Source organism: Alternaria ethzedia (genome assembly GCF_023757985.1).
Source record: "Alternaria ethzedia strain BMP 0044 chromosome Unknown scaffold_9, whole genome shotgun sequence".
NCBI lineage: Eukaryota > Fungi > Ascomycota > Dothideomycetes > Pleosporales > Pleosporaceae > Alternaria > Alternaria ethzedia.
The window spans coordinates 957255-974047 of record NW_026056202.1 but is presented as its reverse complement, the minus strand read 5'-3'; the positions used below and the strand labels follow the sequence as shown (position 1 = coordinate 974047).

Here is a 16793-nt window from a genome sequence, read left to right as displayed (position 1 = left end):
GTTCTGTTCCTGATTTCTTAACAAACATGATCAGTTTAGATAGTTGAATAACGAATTCCAGTTCTTACTTGTGTAATAGTAACAGCAGCCTCGCGCAATAATATATGCAATCTCTCAAAATCTGTAAACTCAATAAATCAACCACGAAACGCGACGAAAGTTGATGGTAGCTCCACACTCTCAGTATATATCCCGACCCCGGAATACCCCGACCGAAGCCAGTCCCGCCCCCATCAAAGGTTGAAAGCTGTTCTGTTCCACCGTCAAACAGATATGACGTACATACGGCACGGCGGGGCGTTAACTTGCTCTTGCTTGATCGCTTTGCTTATCTGCTTACCTTCCACGCCCCCATGCCCATGCCCTCGCCCGTGCCGTGGCGCCTCGTCCCTTCCACCACATCACATCACGTCACGACCCTCCAAAAACGAGGCATTAAACACATCCATCCAACCTCTCGCAAGATCACGCCACAAATGTGTCCTCCACTTATGTCACCCTTTCCCCTCTTTGCATCTGGCATCCCGCGTCGCTGATCTGCCGTCAGAAGGGGACAACTAGATCGACGCTGGGATGCTGTTCCGTTAGGTGCATATCGTGAGGATCAGCGGCGTTAGTTGTCTAGCCCTGGAGAGATCTACGGATATCCCGTCATGCCGTGTTGGGCGGGAAAGAAGCAAAGTTTGTGATAAGGGGATGGAATGGTAATGGGCGGCGTAAAAGAGAATCGAGGTTGTTATCTTTGCGATGGCATCAAAAGTAGTCTTTTGTTTAGCTTGATTAATTGATTGTTCTGATGAGAATGGTAGAATTAGAATAAAATGTCCGCCCGTATGGATGCCGATTGGCATAGCATACCATGCCTGATCGCTCAAACTCCATGTCGACAAGTAAAGATATGGCTGGAACTCTCCTGTTCCATCCCATCGCACATGCAACGTGAGCCTAGCCTGCGCTATTAACAATTCTTCTCACCAATACCCTACAAACACATGTCCTTCACCCTATTCACAGCTTTATTAGGGGACCCCTGCCGTCTCATTAGCAGGTGCTTGCACAGTATCAGAAGCATTGCCAACCCCGCTGCTCTGCGACTGCGGTGCACCCCTCCGACCCCTCTGACCGTCAGCGGCGTCATTGCCGCCCCTGATCATGCGCTCGAGATCACGAATGCGCTGTTTCAAGGCCTCGTTTTCCTTTTTGACCTCCTCCAGCTCCGCCTTGTGTTGTGCCACCTCTTCGTAGCGTGGGGTGCTGACGACGCTCGAGCTGCGGTGGTCGCGCTGGGCAGGATCGCCCGCTGCAGGCTGGGAGGAGATCGAGTAACGGTGTGGGACGTGGCCTGGTGGTAGGCCGCTGCGGGACACGCTCGAGGAGCTGCGGTGGCGGCGCGAGGATGTGGGATGCATAGGTCCGGTAGGAGCTTCGGCGTGGGCGACGGAGGAGTCGGCGGCGCTGGACATGGACGTGTTGGAGGCTACAGACGCAGAGTGTGCGCGCAGAGCCGAGAGTTCTCGCGTCAGACGGTTGACGACGGCTTCCTGCTCCTTCTCGAGCTCAAGGTGCAGCTCTGCTTGGGTCATCGGGCGTGGGTGTCTCATGGGAACGCCTGCCGAGTCGACGCTCGCCTGGACGTAGCCGCTCGCACTGGGGCTGAGAGGCGGAAAGCCATGTACATGATGTGATGCTGACTGGGGCGGTGGTAGGGTACCGCCAGGCGATGCGAGAGGCAGCGGCGGGGGGCCCATCTGCGATGCTCGCCTAGAGCCCGGTGTAGATGCCTGACGTGACGATGTCTGACGTGACAAGGAGCCTGAAGCTGGTTGCGTGCTCGAAGTGTTGCCTGTGTTGGTCGGCACCTTGTTCAGATCCGGGGCCATCGTGCTTGTCTGGGTGCGAGTCGCGCTGGGTGTGGTGGACGTGGAGGCGTTGATGACCCGTAGGAGACGCGCTGTCTTGGAATGTTTATCAAAGAAGCAGCTGGTGGCTAGTCGTGGAGGGGAGACGGATTTCAATTACTGGGCGTTGTTGTGGTGGTTCCGAGTACGTGGATGGGAGGAAAGTGCATCAGCGGAGCGCACGAGCGACCGAGAGGGGCAGGGACATTCACTCCATCGCCATGATCGGAATGATTTCGGACGTGCTTGCTCCGAGCGATGCGCTTTAACCGGAATTGCTTGTCAATGATCGTTTGGATGGTGTTGGTCGGACAGAAGCGAAGATTACGGCAGAGCAGCCATGTCCACTCAATGCGCTAGCATCTACCAGTCTGCTACGAAGGCTGAACCCTTGTTTCCCCACACGATGTGACGATGTCAAGCTGTAGTTACAAACATTCACACATCCACGTCGCGTCCAATTATTGATGTGTGTTTGAAATCTGCAAGTTTGTTTGGTATTCTTCAGCTCATTGCTCGTTCGCTCATCCTGTCCATCCTCCGGCCCGCTCGTCGCGCACGGCGGGCGGTGTCCAGTCGTGGAAGATCGCGACCTGGACCCTATCTTCGCCTTCCCCATGCCTAAGCGTATCTTTGGATTTTGCAAACACGCTTTTGGATACCCATGAAATCCTCCAACTCCAAGCGCAATGCTCTATTGTGTGGGCCCCGAATGTGAATAGTCGCTCTCAGAAAACACTCGTGATCCCCTAGTACGTCCTGGCCAAGTTGCGGAGGTACCAGTCTACGAGCCTCCTGCCGACCTTTGCCTCTGAAACGTGGATGAGGTCCTGGTAATCGTTAGCAGACGTATTTCTTCCGGGATGTGCTGTACTTACACCCTCCATGGCGTAGTCGAGGTCGCTGGCCTGAATGATATCACCATCCAACAGACCACCCTCGGCCCACCTTATTTGCCTGCTCCTCTGCTTGTTGACGAGCAACCAGCACCTGAGCTTCTCTGGCTCAACCTCCAAGAATCCAGCGAGCTTCTTGAGGTCCATGGTTGTGTAAAGCTTGAGGTAGCTCTTGACGGTGGGCGACATCATGTTGTTCTTAACCTCGTCCATGAAGATGCGGAGGTGGTGCTCAACAGGGTCAATGTTGACCTCTGGGTTGTCGAAGTCGGGAGGTGTGGGGCTGATGAACTTGGGGCAGGCGGTGCGGAAGAGCTCCTCAAAGAGGGGAAGAGACTCGGGGCCGCCGCGCTGCAGCCTGTTGAACTGCTCGCCGTACTTCTCCCTCAGAGCAGTGTGGATGGTGTCGTCGAGCCTGGTGGGCTGGAAGGCTACGCAGATGGCGACGAGTGCGTACATTTGGTCGTTCTTCTTGGTAATCGAATCGTACTGCGCGTTCTTCTGGAAGTTCTTTGTCCGCGAGACGTAGACGAGGATGTGGCTGAACATGCGGATGGCATCCGAGTATCGTCGCATCATCATATAGGAGAATCCGACGTAGTAGTATGTGGTGAAGTGGGCGGCCATGACACGGGCGAACATGGCCTTCTTGTTGAGCTCAATGTCGTCGAGCGTCTTGAGCGCGAGGCTGAAGTCTCCGAGCAGGCAGTGCACGCGGAGCAGACCAATGATGGAGAAGTATCCCAGCATCTTGTATAGCGGCCTGTTGCCGTACTCTCCGGCGTACAGACTCGCGTCCTCGCCCCGCTTCATCGCCGCCAGCTGCTCGCTGATCTGTGACCGCTGGATGAGCGAGTACAGGACGTTGAGGACACTGTAGCAGCCCCATGTGTTTGGGTTCTCGCGCAGGAGCGCAATCTCCTCCTCGTTCTCGTTCTTCTGGGCGACTCGTTGGCGGTAGCTGCAGAAGCTGTTGAACTGGTAGATGAACTCGTCGATGACATCCCACGCCCAGTAGTACTATGCGCAATTAGCCCTGCTATATTCCCCTTTTTTCCGTATTCCTTACGTTTGGCACTTCCAGGTCAACGGGGCCCTCGGAGTTCAGGATGTAGTGGAAGAGGTTGCAGTAGCTGTCGTAACTCGCAAACTTGGTCTCGAGCGTGGCCTGGAATTCGAGGGGGGTGGCCGCGGCCTGGAGTTGCGCGTGGATGTCCTGGTTGCTGTTCATCGAGGGCATGCGGTCGAGGTCCTCCATGCCGTCGTATTGGACCTGCTCGCGGTAGTCGTTCGCCATGGCCTCCTCCTCGACGTCCGAGTCGTCGTCCGGCGCACGCCTGGCAGCGTCGCCATTCTGGTACTGCGGCGGGACACGCTCGCGCAGACTCATGTTGGGTATTCGTTCGGCGACGGCACGGGTGCTTGTACGGGGGGTGAATGTCGTGTCGTGGTGCTGCTCCCCGCTTTGTCACGAAATTTGGCGTTCTGTGCGTTTGCTAGCGGCAGTCTGCTATCGATAGCGCGCCCAAGCAGAGGGCAGGCGCGACCGGGATCAGCGCTGTGAGGGGCAGTGCGCAGAGGTCCACTCCACTCAATCCTCACGGCCATCCTGCTGTTTTGACACGTCCTGATTCGACTCACCGGCCATATCCTCAGCGCTGGGTGTCGTGACGGCGTTGAGAAAGTATGGCGAGCCCATGTCGTCTGCCGGTGCCGGGTCCGTAGTTTCGCCCTAGGGCACGAGTAGCTGTGTGCATCAATAACGGAGGCTTTAGGCGCGCTCGGTGCCAGTATGATGTCTTCGCATCGAGTGTGGCTGATAAACTACAAAAGCCTGCCGTTCCTCTGTCCCTAGACCCTCTGGAAGCCACGCCGCTGTCAAAACCCTACTACTGTCTTTACCACCCACGCTACCAATTTCGTCGCAGTCAAGACCCTTCCTGCCCTCTGACTCGCTTCCCATCCTCCAATATGACGTACACCATCGTCCTCTTCATCACGCGCAACCACGACCTTACCTCGGAAGAGTTCAGAGACCACTATGAGCACACGCACATCCCCCTCGCCCATTCGCTGCTCGCCTCCTGCTGGCCGATCGATTTCAAACGTCGCTATCTCGCGCGGATATCGCGGAAGGGGTTCGGAGGACCGGCAAATCCCGACCGACCGCCGCTGATGCTAAGGGGCGAGATGAACGAGCTGGACTGTGACTGCATTGCAGAAATGACGTTTGATAGCGAAGCCCGCTTCCAAGAATTCTACCGAAGAATCTACGCCCCGGAGAATGCAGCCAAGCTAGCGAGAGACGAGGAAAAGTTTTTGGAAACAGGGAAAACGAGGGTCATTGTCGTTGGCGAGACTTGGAGTACGGACGAACACGGCGTCTCGACGAGAGAAATAGGCTACATCCGCAAAGACGAGAGGTCCGACAGCGAAGCCAGTGGTAGCGGCCAGAGCTGAGACGAGAGACGGATGCCGACATGCGACCCGGAGATACCACTCGACGCCCAGCATGCGATTGAGTCGAGGCATCTGCGTTAGGCGCAGGAAGATGGTGCCATGGTGGTGAATCGAGCTTCTGGCCATAATGATCGGCGTTCAATAGTTTGGGAGAGGGGCTGGCGCTGCGCGCTACTAGGCACCCGTTCGCGCTGCGCGTAGGAGTTCACCGGTTGCTTCCGCGAACTTTTGTCAGATACCATGTCTTTGCGAATTTGCGACTTTTGGGCGCATTTGGAGGAGCCCGATGTTGGCCGAGAGTAGCTTGAATTGACCAAATGGAATACATTTCGTTTATTGAACTTTACACCCTCGATCGAAACCCGCAGCAAAGAATGTCCAGATCGAGACTAGTGCTTTCCTGAGTATACATCCTACCTATACCTATCGAACATGATGCTGGAGATAATACAAAGAGATCGTGTTGATACGCCACATCCTCACTCAGGGCTTCCCCTCTCCCGAATGCCTATAAACATAATGCCAATCCCCCCTCGCAATATCAGCTCTGACCTGATAATTACTCTCCGCATCTTCCAAGACCTGCATATCCAAATCCACAACACACATACCCTCGCCTGCACCCCCCAACTTCCCCAAAGCCCCCACAAAAGGCACAGCAACCTGACTCAACCCCGCATACCCCATGCCCGGCGGCCCCCCCGCATTCGCAAAAACAACCGCACACGTATTCTCAAACGCCCGTGCCGTAAGCATACTATCCAAAAACAATGCTTCAGCCGCCGGATTCCTCGCCAGACCCTCCGCATTACAGTCATTCAGCGTCCAGAACGTCGGTATGATAATAATCTGAGCGCCTTTGGCAATCAACTCGCGGAACGCTTCTGGGAAGGCGAGGTCCCAGCATATCAGTAAACCGACTTTTCCGATGGGTGTGTCGAAGACTTCGTGGGGGTCGTGGCGGGAGCCGGTGAGGTGGTCGCGTTCAGGGCCCCAGAGGTTCTTTTTGATGTATTTGCCCACGATGGAACCGGAGGGGGAGATGTAGTAGCATACGTTGAGGAGTTTGTCTTCCGCTGCAGAGTTCTCTTTGTGGGATTCTACGATTGTGCCGGGGACGATGGCTAGGGTGGGAGTCATTAAGTATTGGGGATTTGTGCGGAACAATGAGTAGTACGATGATCTTACAGATGTTACATTCTTTGGCTAGGGAGCAGTATTTCTCTAGGTAGCCGGAGCATTGTTCGATGCAGTTAAGAAACTCGGGGTCGTCGGGTTTCCAGCTTGTCAAGTGGTATTCGGGTAGGACAGCGAGTTCGGCGCCCTGAGCTGCTGCTGAGCGGATGAATGAAACGGCTTTGTTGAAATTGTGCTCTGGTTGTAGGGGCTAGCTATTGTTAGGAACTGATGCTAATGGTTGTAGATGTGGTCGACAATGATGGGCAATCATGATGATGTGGGGTAGAGGAGATACCTCTGGGTAGAGTTGGATAACAGCAACTTTGATCGTCGGCGCCATCTTGATTCAACGAAGTTTGTTGATATAGATCAACTAATTCAGGACGATATCTGTGGTGAAGTTGTGATCTACGAAGTGAGGCTAATCAAAGGCGTATGACATAGCTGACGCATGCGCGTCGATGCAAGACTAGTGCTCGCTAAAAGCGACAAGCTTTCTGCCAGGGGGTGAGCATGTCTACCATCCTGGCAAAACGCTGATCATGAACATCTCCTCTAAGCGTGACGGGATGAATGTGTTGTAAGTAAAATAGTCATATTCCAGAGTAGCCGAGGGGTATCTATATAGGAAAAGAAGCATACTCCAACCAACACCTGTCGAGGGCTGTACGACACGACGTTCTTCTCGTAAACATACCCATATTATAATTCTGATCGCCACGACTTCACTCGTGGCTTCCCTCTCTTCGCATGAAGAATGTAGCCGGATAGGTGGAATATTCCTTAGCTTGCTTTGAAACGTGCCGCAACGCGAAGAAACTTGACGGAACAGAATGGCCGGATCAAGTGACTGTTACCCCTCGTCGACCCCAGGGAATGGGCCGAGCTTTGACAGGCGATGAACCTCCATCGGTAATGTTCATGCTACTACACTGTCAGCCCAATGGTAACCATCGACTTGCACACCATTGGTCCTGTACAACTCCTCTTCAGACTCTGACCCATCGTCGGAGCCGGTATCCAGAAGAGCATACTGATTGACCACAGGTGCAGGCTTCATAGGCATGCGAGTGACGGGAGTGTTGGCCTTTTTGGGCTGAGGTAGCGGTCCAGCGCATTCATCCGGATAGTACTCGATGCGCATGCCCTTGTATACAGTACGCGACATCATGCAGGTTCTGGCGAACAGAGCGTTGTGGATAGAGTTGGTCGAGATGTACGCATCGCCACTTTTGAAGTAGACGTCTACCACGATGAGGTTGTGGATGTGATCGAGATGGTCACGGATCTGATCTGTAGTGACCTTGCTTGCAACGCCTCGGACAACAAGATTTCGCGTAGCGCCGCCAGCGATCTTGTTGGACACGTGTGGTGGTACGTGGAATTGTCGGTCGCTCCAACGGAATTCAAGCTGGGATGGTCAGCTTCTTTCATGCCTCGGGGTAGGTGCATATCTTACCCTCTTCATGTGTAGATATATGTCATTACGCTTAGCATAAGCAAGGAAGTCGGCAGCTCCTTCGATGAAGGATACCGTTGCAGATCGGTCATTGCGAAGGAATATGTCCAGCAGTCTGCCGCCACGCACAATGCCGGCCAGGTCCTTGTGTGTCGTACGCTCAGAAAGGTTGGTGATTAGCACAGTGCGCTGATCGTGGAGCGGTATACGTTGGGCTGGTCCGCGGTTTATATCGTCATATTCGTCGGGTGGGCTGTCTGGGTCGCCGGTGAAAGACTCGGATTCCCCATAGCTGACGACTCGACGGAACGATGCTGAAGGTCTAGGGTAGAGTCCGTGGCTGGCAGAGGTATAGTCGGACTCTTTTGGGTAGCGAGCTGACGTAGGCGCTGCTACAGGAGTAGCCTGCGATCTTGCATGCGTGTGTTGCGATTCATAATCGTAACTCGAAGGTTCTTCGTTCGAAGCCCCGTTCTCGCCCTGTAGCAGTGTATCCAAGGTTTCGTTCGTCAGGCCGCCACGGAACAGAGCGCTCTTGAGAAGGTCTAGACACAGTCAGAAACAAATAGTATTGCGCTGGAGCAGGAGTGTACGTACGGTACTCTCGCACTGCTTGGGTCTGTGGGAAAATGTATTGTTAGCATTTTTGCAACTAAAACAGAAACCAGAGACAGCTGGCTGGATGGTGGGGAAGGTTTAAACGTTTGGAGTGATGTTGGGTGCAATACAACGTACCATGTACTCATGCTCTGCCTTGCTGATGGTGACATTGTCAGAGAGATCAGTGCCGTAGCTGACAGGCTGGTTGGAAGTATGCTGTTGATAAGAGTCAGCTCTACCGAAGCCAGACGCATAGCTACTGCCTGGGGGGTACCGACAAATTCAGCCCTAAAACTCTAATCAGCAAACAGTCCGGCGCATAACACAGTGCAAGATAGTGAGCACTCACTTGCGTAGAAGAGCGTCGAAATAGGATTTGCCTATGGTTACGGTGGCCATGGCATAGGTGAAGAAGAGCGAGGTGCTCGGGGCCGAGGATGGCTTCGCAACGTGCTTTCGGGGTGTTGATCAGTGAATTGGGCAGGCTATGGTAGTTATCAGTGACGGGCAGCAGGTCCAAGCTCGCCCTAGCGCTCCACAACTCCACAGGGCTGGGAAGGCGCCATGGATGGCTTTCCGCGACGCGACCCCGGATTGCTTATGCAGCCCTGTGCATCTGTGTATACAGCAATATCAACGTCCATGTTTCTTTTTTTGCGCCGTTTGCACAACTCCCTTATGGTGTGACGGAAATACGTCCACCAACCTTCCACGTTGCAAACAAGCGCTGTGCGACACCCATCGGTTGCGTGCGACATGGTGATAGGCACGAATGGGCGCGGCGTAGCGGCATCGATCCCCCGCTAGCGTCCATGGCGTATCAAATTTCTGGACAGGCGCGCCTCTCCGCCGCTCATGGAACCGAACACGCCTCAACACCAGCTGGCCAAGCAGATCGCTGCCGGCAATAGCAGCCCGGGTGTCAGCTCTCCCTGGTCGCAAATCACCGACAATCCCTTCTTCACCGCCGTATGATTCACCCTGGGGCTACTGCGTGCTTGCTGGACGTGTGCTCACTGATGCCATAGGGCTTCGGTCTCGCAGCGCTTGGGGTTGCGGCGCGGACGGGCCAGAAGGGACTCCAACACGGCGCCGCATTTGTGCGCCGCCGCATGCTCGTCGATCTCGAAATAACTCGCCATGACGACGCCTATCCCTGGGTCCTCCAATGGATGACCAACTACCACCGCGCACAGCAAGCCGGCACCAGGCCACTCGTGCGCAACGGCGTCCTCTCCAAGGTCCTCAATCGCATCGACCCGCGCATGCACCACCTCCAGGTGCAGACGTACACGCCGCAAGATGGGCCCTCGCACGCCGCCCACTTCTCCTTTGTACCGGGGCCGGGCAAGCACTTCTTGCGCTACAAGAATGCCTTCATCCTCGTCGACAGGCAGCGAGAGCGCAACAGCTTGAACGTCAAGGATGGCGTACCCTTCGAGACGATCAATCTCACGACCCTCTACTCGCACCGCGACGTCTTCGAAGACATTTTCGCCGAGGCGCACCAGATATACCAGCAGTCGCAGGAGGGCAAGACTGTCATATACAACTCCATGGGCACAATGTGGCAGCCCTTTGGCGACGCCAAGCGGAAGCGGCCGCTCGATTCGGTGGTCCTTGAGCGCGGCGTCAAGGAGCGCATTGTAGAGGATATGGAGGCTTTCATCGCATCACGCAAGTGGTACCTAGACCGCGGCATACCATACAGGCGAGGTTACTTGTTGTATGGGCCGCCGGGTACAGGAAAGAGCTCCTTCATCCAGGCTGTTGCAGGTCATCTCGACTTCAACATTGCCATTTTGAATGTCAGCGAGCGTGGTCTCACAGACGATAGGTTGAACCATCTGCTGACCAAAGTCCCGCGACGTACTGTAGTGCTGCTGGAAGACGTTGACGTCGCATTCATGAACCGTAAGACGGCTGGTCCAGACGGATTTGCTAGCGCCTCGGTCACCTTCTCCGGGCTGCTCAACGCCCTCGATGGTGTTGCCAGTGCCGAAGAGCGGATCATCTTCCTGACTACAAACCACGTCGAAAGACTAGACGAAGCGCTCATCCGACCTGGGCGCGTGGACATGACGGTAAGACTCGGTGAAGCAACAGAGTTCCAAATCGAGCAGCTTTGGGACCGATTCTATGCAGAGTTCGATGCAGGCGGGCAAGCGAAGCAGAGATTTATGGCTAGAGTGAGGGAGTTGGGCCTCATCGACTCGGTGAGTACTGCAGCGCTACAGGGGTTGTTCCTCTACAACAAGGACGACACCGAGGGCGCTATTGCGATGGTTGAGGGCCTCACCGCTGGTCGCAAAGCCGAAAACCACGTGGGGGTACCCGGTCACGTTGACGTGAACGAGATGACGTCACGTTGAGCGTTGGGAACCCGTAGAAATATGTAAAACTCCGAATGCAAACGCTGCGGCTCTGTTCGCTCGGACGTGCAGATGTCAATCAGTCTTGGTCTGTAAGGGTGCCGGGATTTTGAAGCATGCAGGCGTGTGATGGTATGCAGGCGGCTCGCGCGCGCGGGAGCGTGCGAGGCTTTTTCCCTAGGAACTCCACATCGTCGCCCGGATCTAACCGCTTACCGTGAAGACACTGCACTCGCCATTGGATGACTCAAGCAGTATTCCATCATTGACCTAATTCTGGACCGCTTCCCGCGCTTCCATCTAATCAGATCATCGAAAAGCGTGAGGCCCAACACATGGCTGCCGGTGGTTTTATCTGATCATCTGATTCCGACGTCGCGCGAGGCCGCTTTGGCGCGACAAACGGAGCACTTGTACACGCGCCCCTGGCCACACCCGGGCACCCACCCATACATATGGCTAACGAGGACGGGTGCGGGTCATCTTCGTCGCTTGCTCTCTCGCCTGCCCATCCTTCTGGAAACACGCGACACGACCGTCCTCCCGTCTCTCCAGGCAGCTACGAGTTGCAGCCTCTGCCTGACAAAGCAAAGAAAGCAAGGAACATAGCCACGTCCGAAACCCCTTCTGATGACGATCTTGATTCGCCAGCTGGCCGCCCCGAGACTCCTACACGATCCGTCAAGACAGCAATGTCAAGAGTACCTCTCTTGGTGAGATCGAGCCCGGCGCAGGGAACAGGTACGCAAACTATTCTTTCTTGTCAAGCGCAATGGTCGTCATTCGCCCCTCGGCCTTGGACGGGTGCACAGGAGCAACGATGCACACGGCGCACAGAACCTCATTCGCTACACGTGCTGACCCCAACCTCAGGTTCATATGGCGGCCTACCTATTCTTTCCTCCAGTCCAGAGGAGTCTGATGAAAATGATGTGATTAAAAACTCAAGAAAGAAAAAAGGGAAGAGCAGACTTTCGCATAGTGAACCCTCACTACTTTCGGATCGCCACCAAAATGATTCGACACGGAGTGAGCCAATCCTTTCAGGCGCTACCAAGTCACGTCGCAGGACGGGTGACGCCAGTCGTAGCAGCACGACGCTCGGTGTAGCCTCTAGTGGTCAGGACTTTGAAGCTAGGTTCAACGCAAGCGGTCTTGATCCTTCTACCGCTGGCGCGCCACTGTTTGACAACTCAACCTCATCGAGTAGTACGCTAGACGATAATGAATCCTCCGAGGACGACGATTTACACGATATGAAGGGTAGCCCGTCCGATAATTCGCCCTACGCTCAAGTGAGGGCATCCGTCGCTGCTACCGACGACCTCTCCCTATCCATTGATACCCCGCGCATGTGGTTCCTATCGATTCTGTTTTCCATTGCCGGTTCTTCAACCAACTTGTTCTTTTCCCTACGATACCCTAGCGTCAGCCTTACTCCTATTATTGCACTACTACTCGTCCACCCCCTCGGTCTGCTCTGGGACCAACTCTTCAAACGACACGACGATCCTGAAGAAACCTTTGTCGATGGTTGCTCTCAAACAACATCGCATCCTCCACAGGCGAAAGCCACTTGGAAACGCCGGCTACGGCTCTGGCTAGGCCAAGGCCGTTGGAATGAAAAGGAACACTGCTGCGTGTACGTCAGCAGCAATGTATCCTTCGGCTTTGCCTTCGCGACAGATGTAAGTATCATCTATGCAGCCAAGTATGGTATGCTGACAATCCAAGGTCATCGTTGAGCAAGTAAAGTTCTACAAGCAAGACCTTGGCATCATGTACCAAGTATTACTTATCCTCTCCACACAAATACTTGGCTACTCCCTTGCCGGTATCACCAGACGTTATCTGGTCCGTCCCAGCGGCATGATTTGGCCGAGCACATTGGTATCAACCGCCATGTTCACCGCGTTACATAAAGATGAGAACAAGCCTGCCGATGGCTGGACCATCGCTCCGCGCAAGTTCTTCTCGCGCATATTCATGGGATCCGTTGCATTCTACTTCCTACCTGGTCTCCTATTCCCAGCATTGAGTTACTTCAATGTCATTACTTGGTTCGCGCCAAAGAGCGTCGTTGTTGCCAACCTGGTACGTCTGTTGCTTGTCTGAAAAGACAGAGAGCTAACCTGAGCAGTTCGGAATCTCATCTGGTCTTGGATTGTTTCCGGTGACTTTCGATTGGGCGCAAATCGCATATATCGGCTCCCCGTTGATTACACCATTCTGGGCTGCTATGAATATCCTTGGAGGCCTTGTAGGCGTCATGTGGATCGCAGCGCCGATCATGTGTAAGTAGTTACACGAGGTTGAAATACTAGTGCTGACAAAATCCAGACTACAAGAACGTCCTCTACTCTTCCTACATGCCCATCCTATCATCCGCCGTATGGGATAATCGCGGCAAACCGTACGACGTCAGCAAGATCTTGACCGAGAACTTCCTCTTTGACGAGGAAGCGTACAAGCAATACAGCCGCGTCTACCTCCCGATTACTTACGTATTGAGCTACGCCTTACAGTTCGCCGGTCTTACAGCTCTGCTTTCGCACACTGGCCTTTGGTACGGGAAGGATATCTGGAGGCAATGGCGTCGCTCTTGGGCCGAGATCCGGAAAGAATCAGCAGCTGACTACCAGCCACTTGTGAATGGCACCGACAATAACAGCCACCCATCCTCGCCTGCAATGTTGCGACACAGGCCCAGCACGACATCAGACCCAGATGTGGAAGACTTGCTATCTGCAGAAGATGTGCACAATCGACTCATGCGCAAATACGAGGATGTGCCGATAACCTGGTACCTTTTGACTGGCATCAGTATGGCCGCGGTCGGCATGTTCGTCGTCGAGTACTACCCTGTCCATCTACCCTGGTACGGTCTCTTGCTAGCACTCGGCATCGGCGCAGTCCTTTTCGTTCCCATCGGCATCGTCATGGCTATCACAAACCAACAAAGCAGCATCTACCTCATCTGTCAACTAATCTGCGGTGTTGTGTTTCCCGGTCGACCCGTCGCAAACATGGTCTTTACGACCTTCGGTTACATCTCAGCGACCCAAGGCCTAAAGTTTGCTTCTGATCTCAAGCTCGGCCACTACATGAAGATCCCACCTAGAATCCTCTTCAAGCTCCAACTCTCCGTCACCATCATCTCCAGTCTAACACAGATCGGCGTGCTAAACTGGATGCTAAACAACATCCCTGGTATCTGCACACCCTCAGCCATCAACGGCTTCAACTGCCCCATCGCCCGCGTTCACTTCAACGGAAGTATCCTCTGGGGTGTCGTCGGACCAGGGAAGTTCTTCGGCCCCGGCGCACTCTACCAACACTTGATCTGGGCCTTCCCCATCGGCGCCATCGCACCCGTCATACTCTGGTACCTCGCCCGTGGCAGCCGCAAGTCCATACTCAGTAAAGTCAACCTCGCCGTCGTGTTCGGCAGCTTGAGCTGGATCCCACCGGCCACCGGACTCAACTTCTCCGTTTGGGCAATTGTGTGCTACATTTTCAACTACGAGATTCGCAACCGGAGGAACGCGTGGTGGAAGAAGTACAACATGATGCTTAGCGCGGCTCTTGACTCGGGTCTTGCATTTGGTGTTGTGGTCATTTTCTTTGGCATTGTGTACCCCGGCTGGATGAGTAACTTCAAGTGGTGGGGTACGGAGGTTTATAAACAGGTAAGTCAGCCACATACAAGCTGGCCTTCATTGGATACAAAAGCTAACAGTATTCATAGGGTTGTGACTGGCAAGCCTGCCCGTACAAGGAGGTACCCAAAGGCGAGACCTTTGGACCTGGGAGTTGGTGATTCGTTGATTACACGCATTGAGCTTGCTTATTCGCATCGGCATGCATTAGACGACCGGCGTTCATGAGTAGAGTTTGGCATAGACACGTTGTTGGATACACCACACTGATCGTTTGAGCGGATTGGATACGCTCGCGACTTTGCATGTTATTTTTAGGTACTGTTTTTGGATACAATGAATCTCATTGCTATCCACTCTTTGATGGTTTTGGTAAAATTGGACGCTAAGTAGGACACTCCCGTCGACGAACTCACTCGCCCGCCACGCCACCGCTCCTATCTATCCCTCCATGACAGCAAAAAGGACGGTAAAAATACAGCGCTCGACACAAGGATCTAGCAAAAAGGAATGAGCCCACCGCGACTTGAACGCGGATCCCCCACAATCTCGGCAAGGCTGTGTGCTATCGGTCATCTTTGGCGGAGGCGGAATTTGGATTCGAGAACTGTAAGAGGATTCGACATCAATTGGCGGAAGCTCGGACGGTTTCTCAGCCTTGTTCGTTCGCACGCTGAGACGATGCGATGGCAGCCCTGCGCGGTTTGAGATGTGGGTGTCTTACCGTTGGACTATGGGCTCTGATAGTGGGTGGGTTTGATGGAGGAGTGAGCTATTAGAGGAGGTTTGTGATTAAGGTGTTGGCTGGGGGGTAATTATTATGCGGAGATATGGAATATCAAGCTCTCGCAGGGCGGTGGAAGAGCGCTTTGGAGACGGCAGTATGGTGTGAAGGCAGCTCGGAGGGTCTTCACGGCATGATTACAAGCACAAAGAAAGATTGTTGGTACATGTATAGTTGTTTATTAGATCTCATCTTCCGCTCAGGATGGCACGAGCTGACTATATAGTAGTGAAGCTCCTTCATATCACAATACCTGTCGTGGCAATACCGCAGTCGCTCGCTACCTTCTCATAAGGCCTGCAGGTCGGGGGTAATCGTGAATTACGCGCCAAATGAATCCCATATTATATCCTTCCAAACAACTCCGACTGATCTCGGCCGATGATGCCGGCTTCGCATCAAATCATCTTGACATCCGTCTTCAACTCCCAATATCTGCCACCGATCATTGCAGTCGCCAATGCCGAGGCGCGCTTTGCCATCTCCATCTCTTCGGTCTCGATGGTCATCTTAGCAACGCCGCCATGGCACTCGAATTTGCCCGCCCATACATCGGGCCACTTTGGAGCGGAGTACGCGTTGCTGGCAGTAACCTTCAGGTGCCAAGATCCATCGTAACCGATGAGGAATCCGGCGACGTGCTCGAAACGGTAGGCCTTCATGGACGTATGATGCTCGAAGGTGCCGATCTAGACGGGTGTTAGCGATCGTCTGCTTGGAGGGTATGTGATGACTTACGAAGACCTCTAGACCCTTACGCCAGATGACTAGCTGAACGTCCTTCTTGCCGAACACGGCCTTGAAGGTGTTGACGGTCGGGCTGACGAATGATTTGAGAGTGGCAGGTGAGACGTTGTAGAGAGCGGTGACAACAGCATCTTGAAGCTTGAGCGCGCCATCTTCTTTCATAGACGCAGCATACTCGCCGAGATCGAGGATATGAGCATGGCTGGCCGGACCGCTTGATGGCAAGGTCTCGAAGTCATCTGTGTATGAAGACGTGCTGTCATCGCTCTTGCCAGAGTCACTCTTGCCCGGCGATCTGGGACGGATGTCGGTGCCAGCCGGGGATGGAAGACCGCTGTTTTCGATGTCGATCTCCATAGGAGTGCTGTCGCGATGAGTAGTCATTGTAGCGGTGCGGTTGAAAGATTGTGCGTGCTCTCGTGTGTCTTGTTCGAGATCGGTGTCAATGTCAGAAGGTTGTAGCTGCAAGCGTCTGAATCTCGTAGTTACCGGCATGGTACAAGATATATGGGTACAACAGTTGGGCGCGCTAGCTTCCGGTGAGCGATGAGATCTATGAAAGAGGAGTGGTGAGCATGGAGTCAAAGAAGGAGCGATGAAAGATGATGGGGAATATGCTGCTCTACGTGAAGCGCGTAGGCGTTTGCCATGCGGGTCACACAAGTAGCGCTAGCGGGCGAGGTCGGTGAGAGCTCATGGAAGGCGCGACGGTGAGGAAAGAGATGACATACCGATTATC

General features: G+C 54.1%; 8 protein-coding genes across 8 annotated transcripts; 3 read left to right on the top strand and 5 right to left on the bottom strand.

The window, feature by feature from the left end:
- Nucleotides 1–1019: 1019 nt before the first annotated feature.
- Nucleotides 1020–1880, bottom strand: J4E87_004900 (uncharacterized protein; the record flags this gene model as incomplete). The annotated part of the gene is made up of 1 exon (XM_049376517.1): nucleotides 1020–1880. The coding sequence occupies one exon, from the start codon at nucleotides 1878–1880 to the stop codon at nucleotides 1020–1022; it is 861 nt and encodes a 286-aa protein (XP_049234028.1).
- Nucleotides 1881–2647: 767 nt separating this feature from the next.
- On the bottom strand, nucleotides 2648–4184 carry J4E87_004899 (uncharacterized protein; the record flags this gene model as incomplete). Its single annotated transcript, XM_049376516.1, has 3 exons — nucleotides 2648–2728; nucleotides 2777–3814; nucleotides 3864–4184. The coding sequence occupies 3 exons, from the start codon at nucleotides 4182–4184 to the stop codon at nucleotides 2648–2650; spliced, it is 1440 nt and encodes a 479-aa protein (XP_049234027.1).
- Nucleotides 4185–4765: 581 nt separating this feature from the next.
- J4E87_004898 (uncharacterized protein) lies at nucleotides 4766–5254 on the top strand (the record flags this gene model as incomplete). Its single annotated transcript, XM_049376515.1, has 1 exon — nucleotides 4766–5254. One exon carries the CDS (start codon nucleotides 4766–4768, stop codon nucleotides 5252–5254), a length of 489 nt encoding a protein of 162 aa, XP_049234026.1.
- Nucleotides 5255–5737: 483 nt separating this feature from the next.
- On the bottom strand, nucleotides 5738–6773 carry J4E87_004897 (uncharacterized protein; the record flags this gene model as incomplete). The annotated part of the gene is made up of 3 exons (XM_049376514.1): nucleotides 5738–6378; nucleotides 6443–6641; nucleotides 6729–6773. The coding sequence occupies 3 exons, from the start codon at nucleotides 6771–6773 to the stop codon at nucleotides 5738–5740; spliced, it is 885 nt and encodes a 294-aa protein (XP_049234025.1).
- A 579-nt stretch (nucleotides 6774–7352) lies between these two features.
- Nucleotides 7353–8891, bottom strand: J4E87_004896 (uncharacterized protein; the record flags this gene model as incomplete). The annotated part of the gene is made up of 5 exons (XM_049376513.1): nucleotides 7353–7844; nucleotides 7893–8437; nucleotides 8490–8511; nucleotides 8628–8693; nucleotides 8883–8891. 5 exons carry the CDS (start codon nucleotides 8889–8891, stop codon nucleotides 7353–7355), a joined length of 1134 nt encoding a protein of 377 aa, XP_049234024.1.
- Nucleotides 8892–9347: 456 nt separating this feature from the next.
- J4E87_004895 (uncharacterized protein) lies at nucleotides 9348–10864 on the top strand (the record flags this gene model as incomplete). The annotated part of the gene is made up of 2 exons (XM_049376512.1): nucleotides 9348–9461; nucleotides 9521–10864. The coding sequence occupies 2 exons, from the start codon at nucleotides 9348–9350 to the stop codon at nucleotides 10862–10864; spliced, it is 1458 nt and encodes a 485-aa protein (XP_049234023.1).
- Nucleotides 10865–11319: 455 nt separating this feature from the next.
- Nucleotides 11320–14684, top strand: J4E87_004894 (uncharacterized protein; the record flags this gene model as incomplete). The annotated part of the gene is made up of 6 exons (XM_049376511.1): nucleotides 11320–11605; nucleotides 11738–12552; nucleotides 12599–12958; nucleotides 13005–13158; nucleotides 13205–14553; nucleotides 14613–14684. The coding sequence occupies 6 exons, from the start codon at nucleotides 11320–11322 to the stop codon at nucleotides 14682–14684; spliced, it is 3036 nt and encodes a 1011-aa protein (XP_049234022.1).
- Nucleotides 14685–15705: 1021 nt separating this feature from the next.
- Nucleotides 15706–16438, bottom strand: J4E87_004893 (uncharacterized protein; the record flags this gene model as incomplete). The annotated part of the gene is made up of 2 exons (XM_049376510.1): nucleotides 15706–15996; nucleotides 16046–16438. 2 exons carry the CDS (start codon nucleotides 16436–16438, stop codon nucleotides 15706–15708), a joined length of 684 nt encoding a protein of 227 aa, XP_049234021.1.
- Nucleotides 16439–16793: the final 355 nt, after the last annotated feature.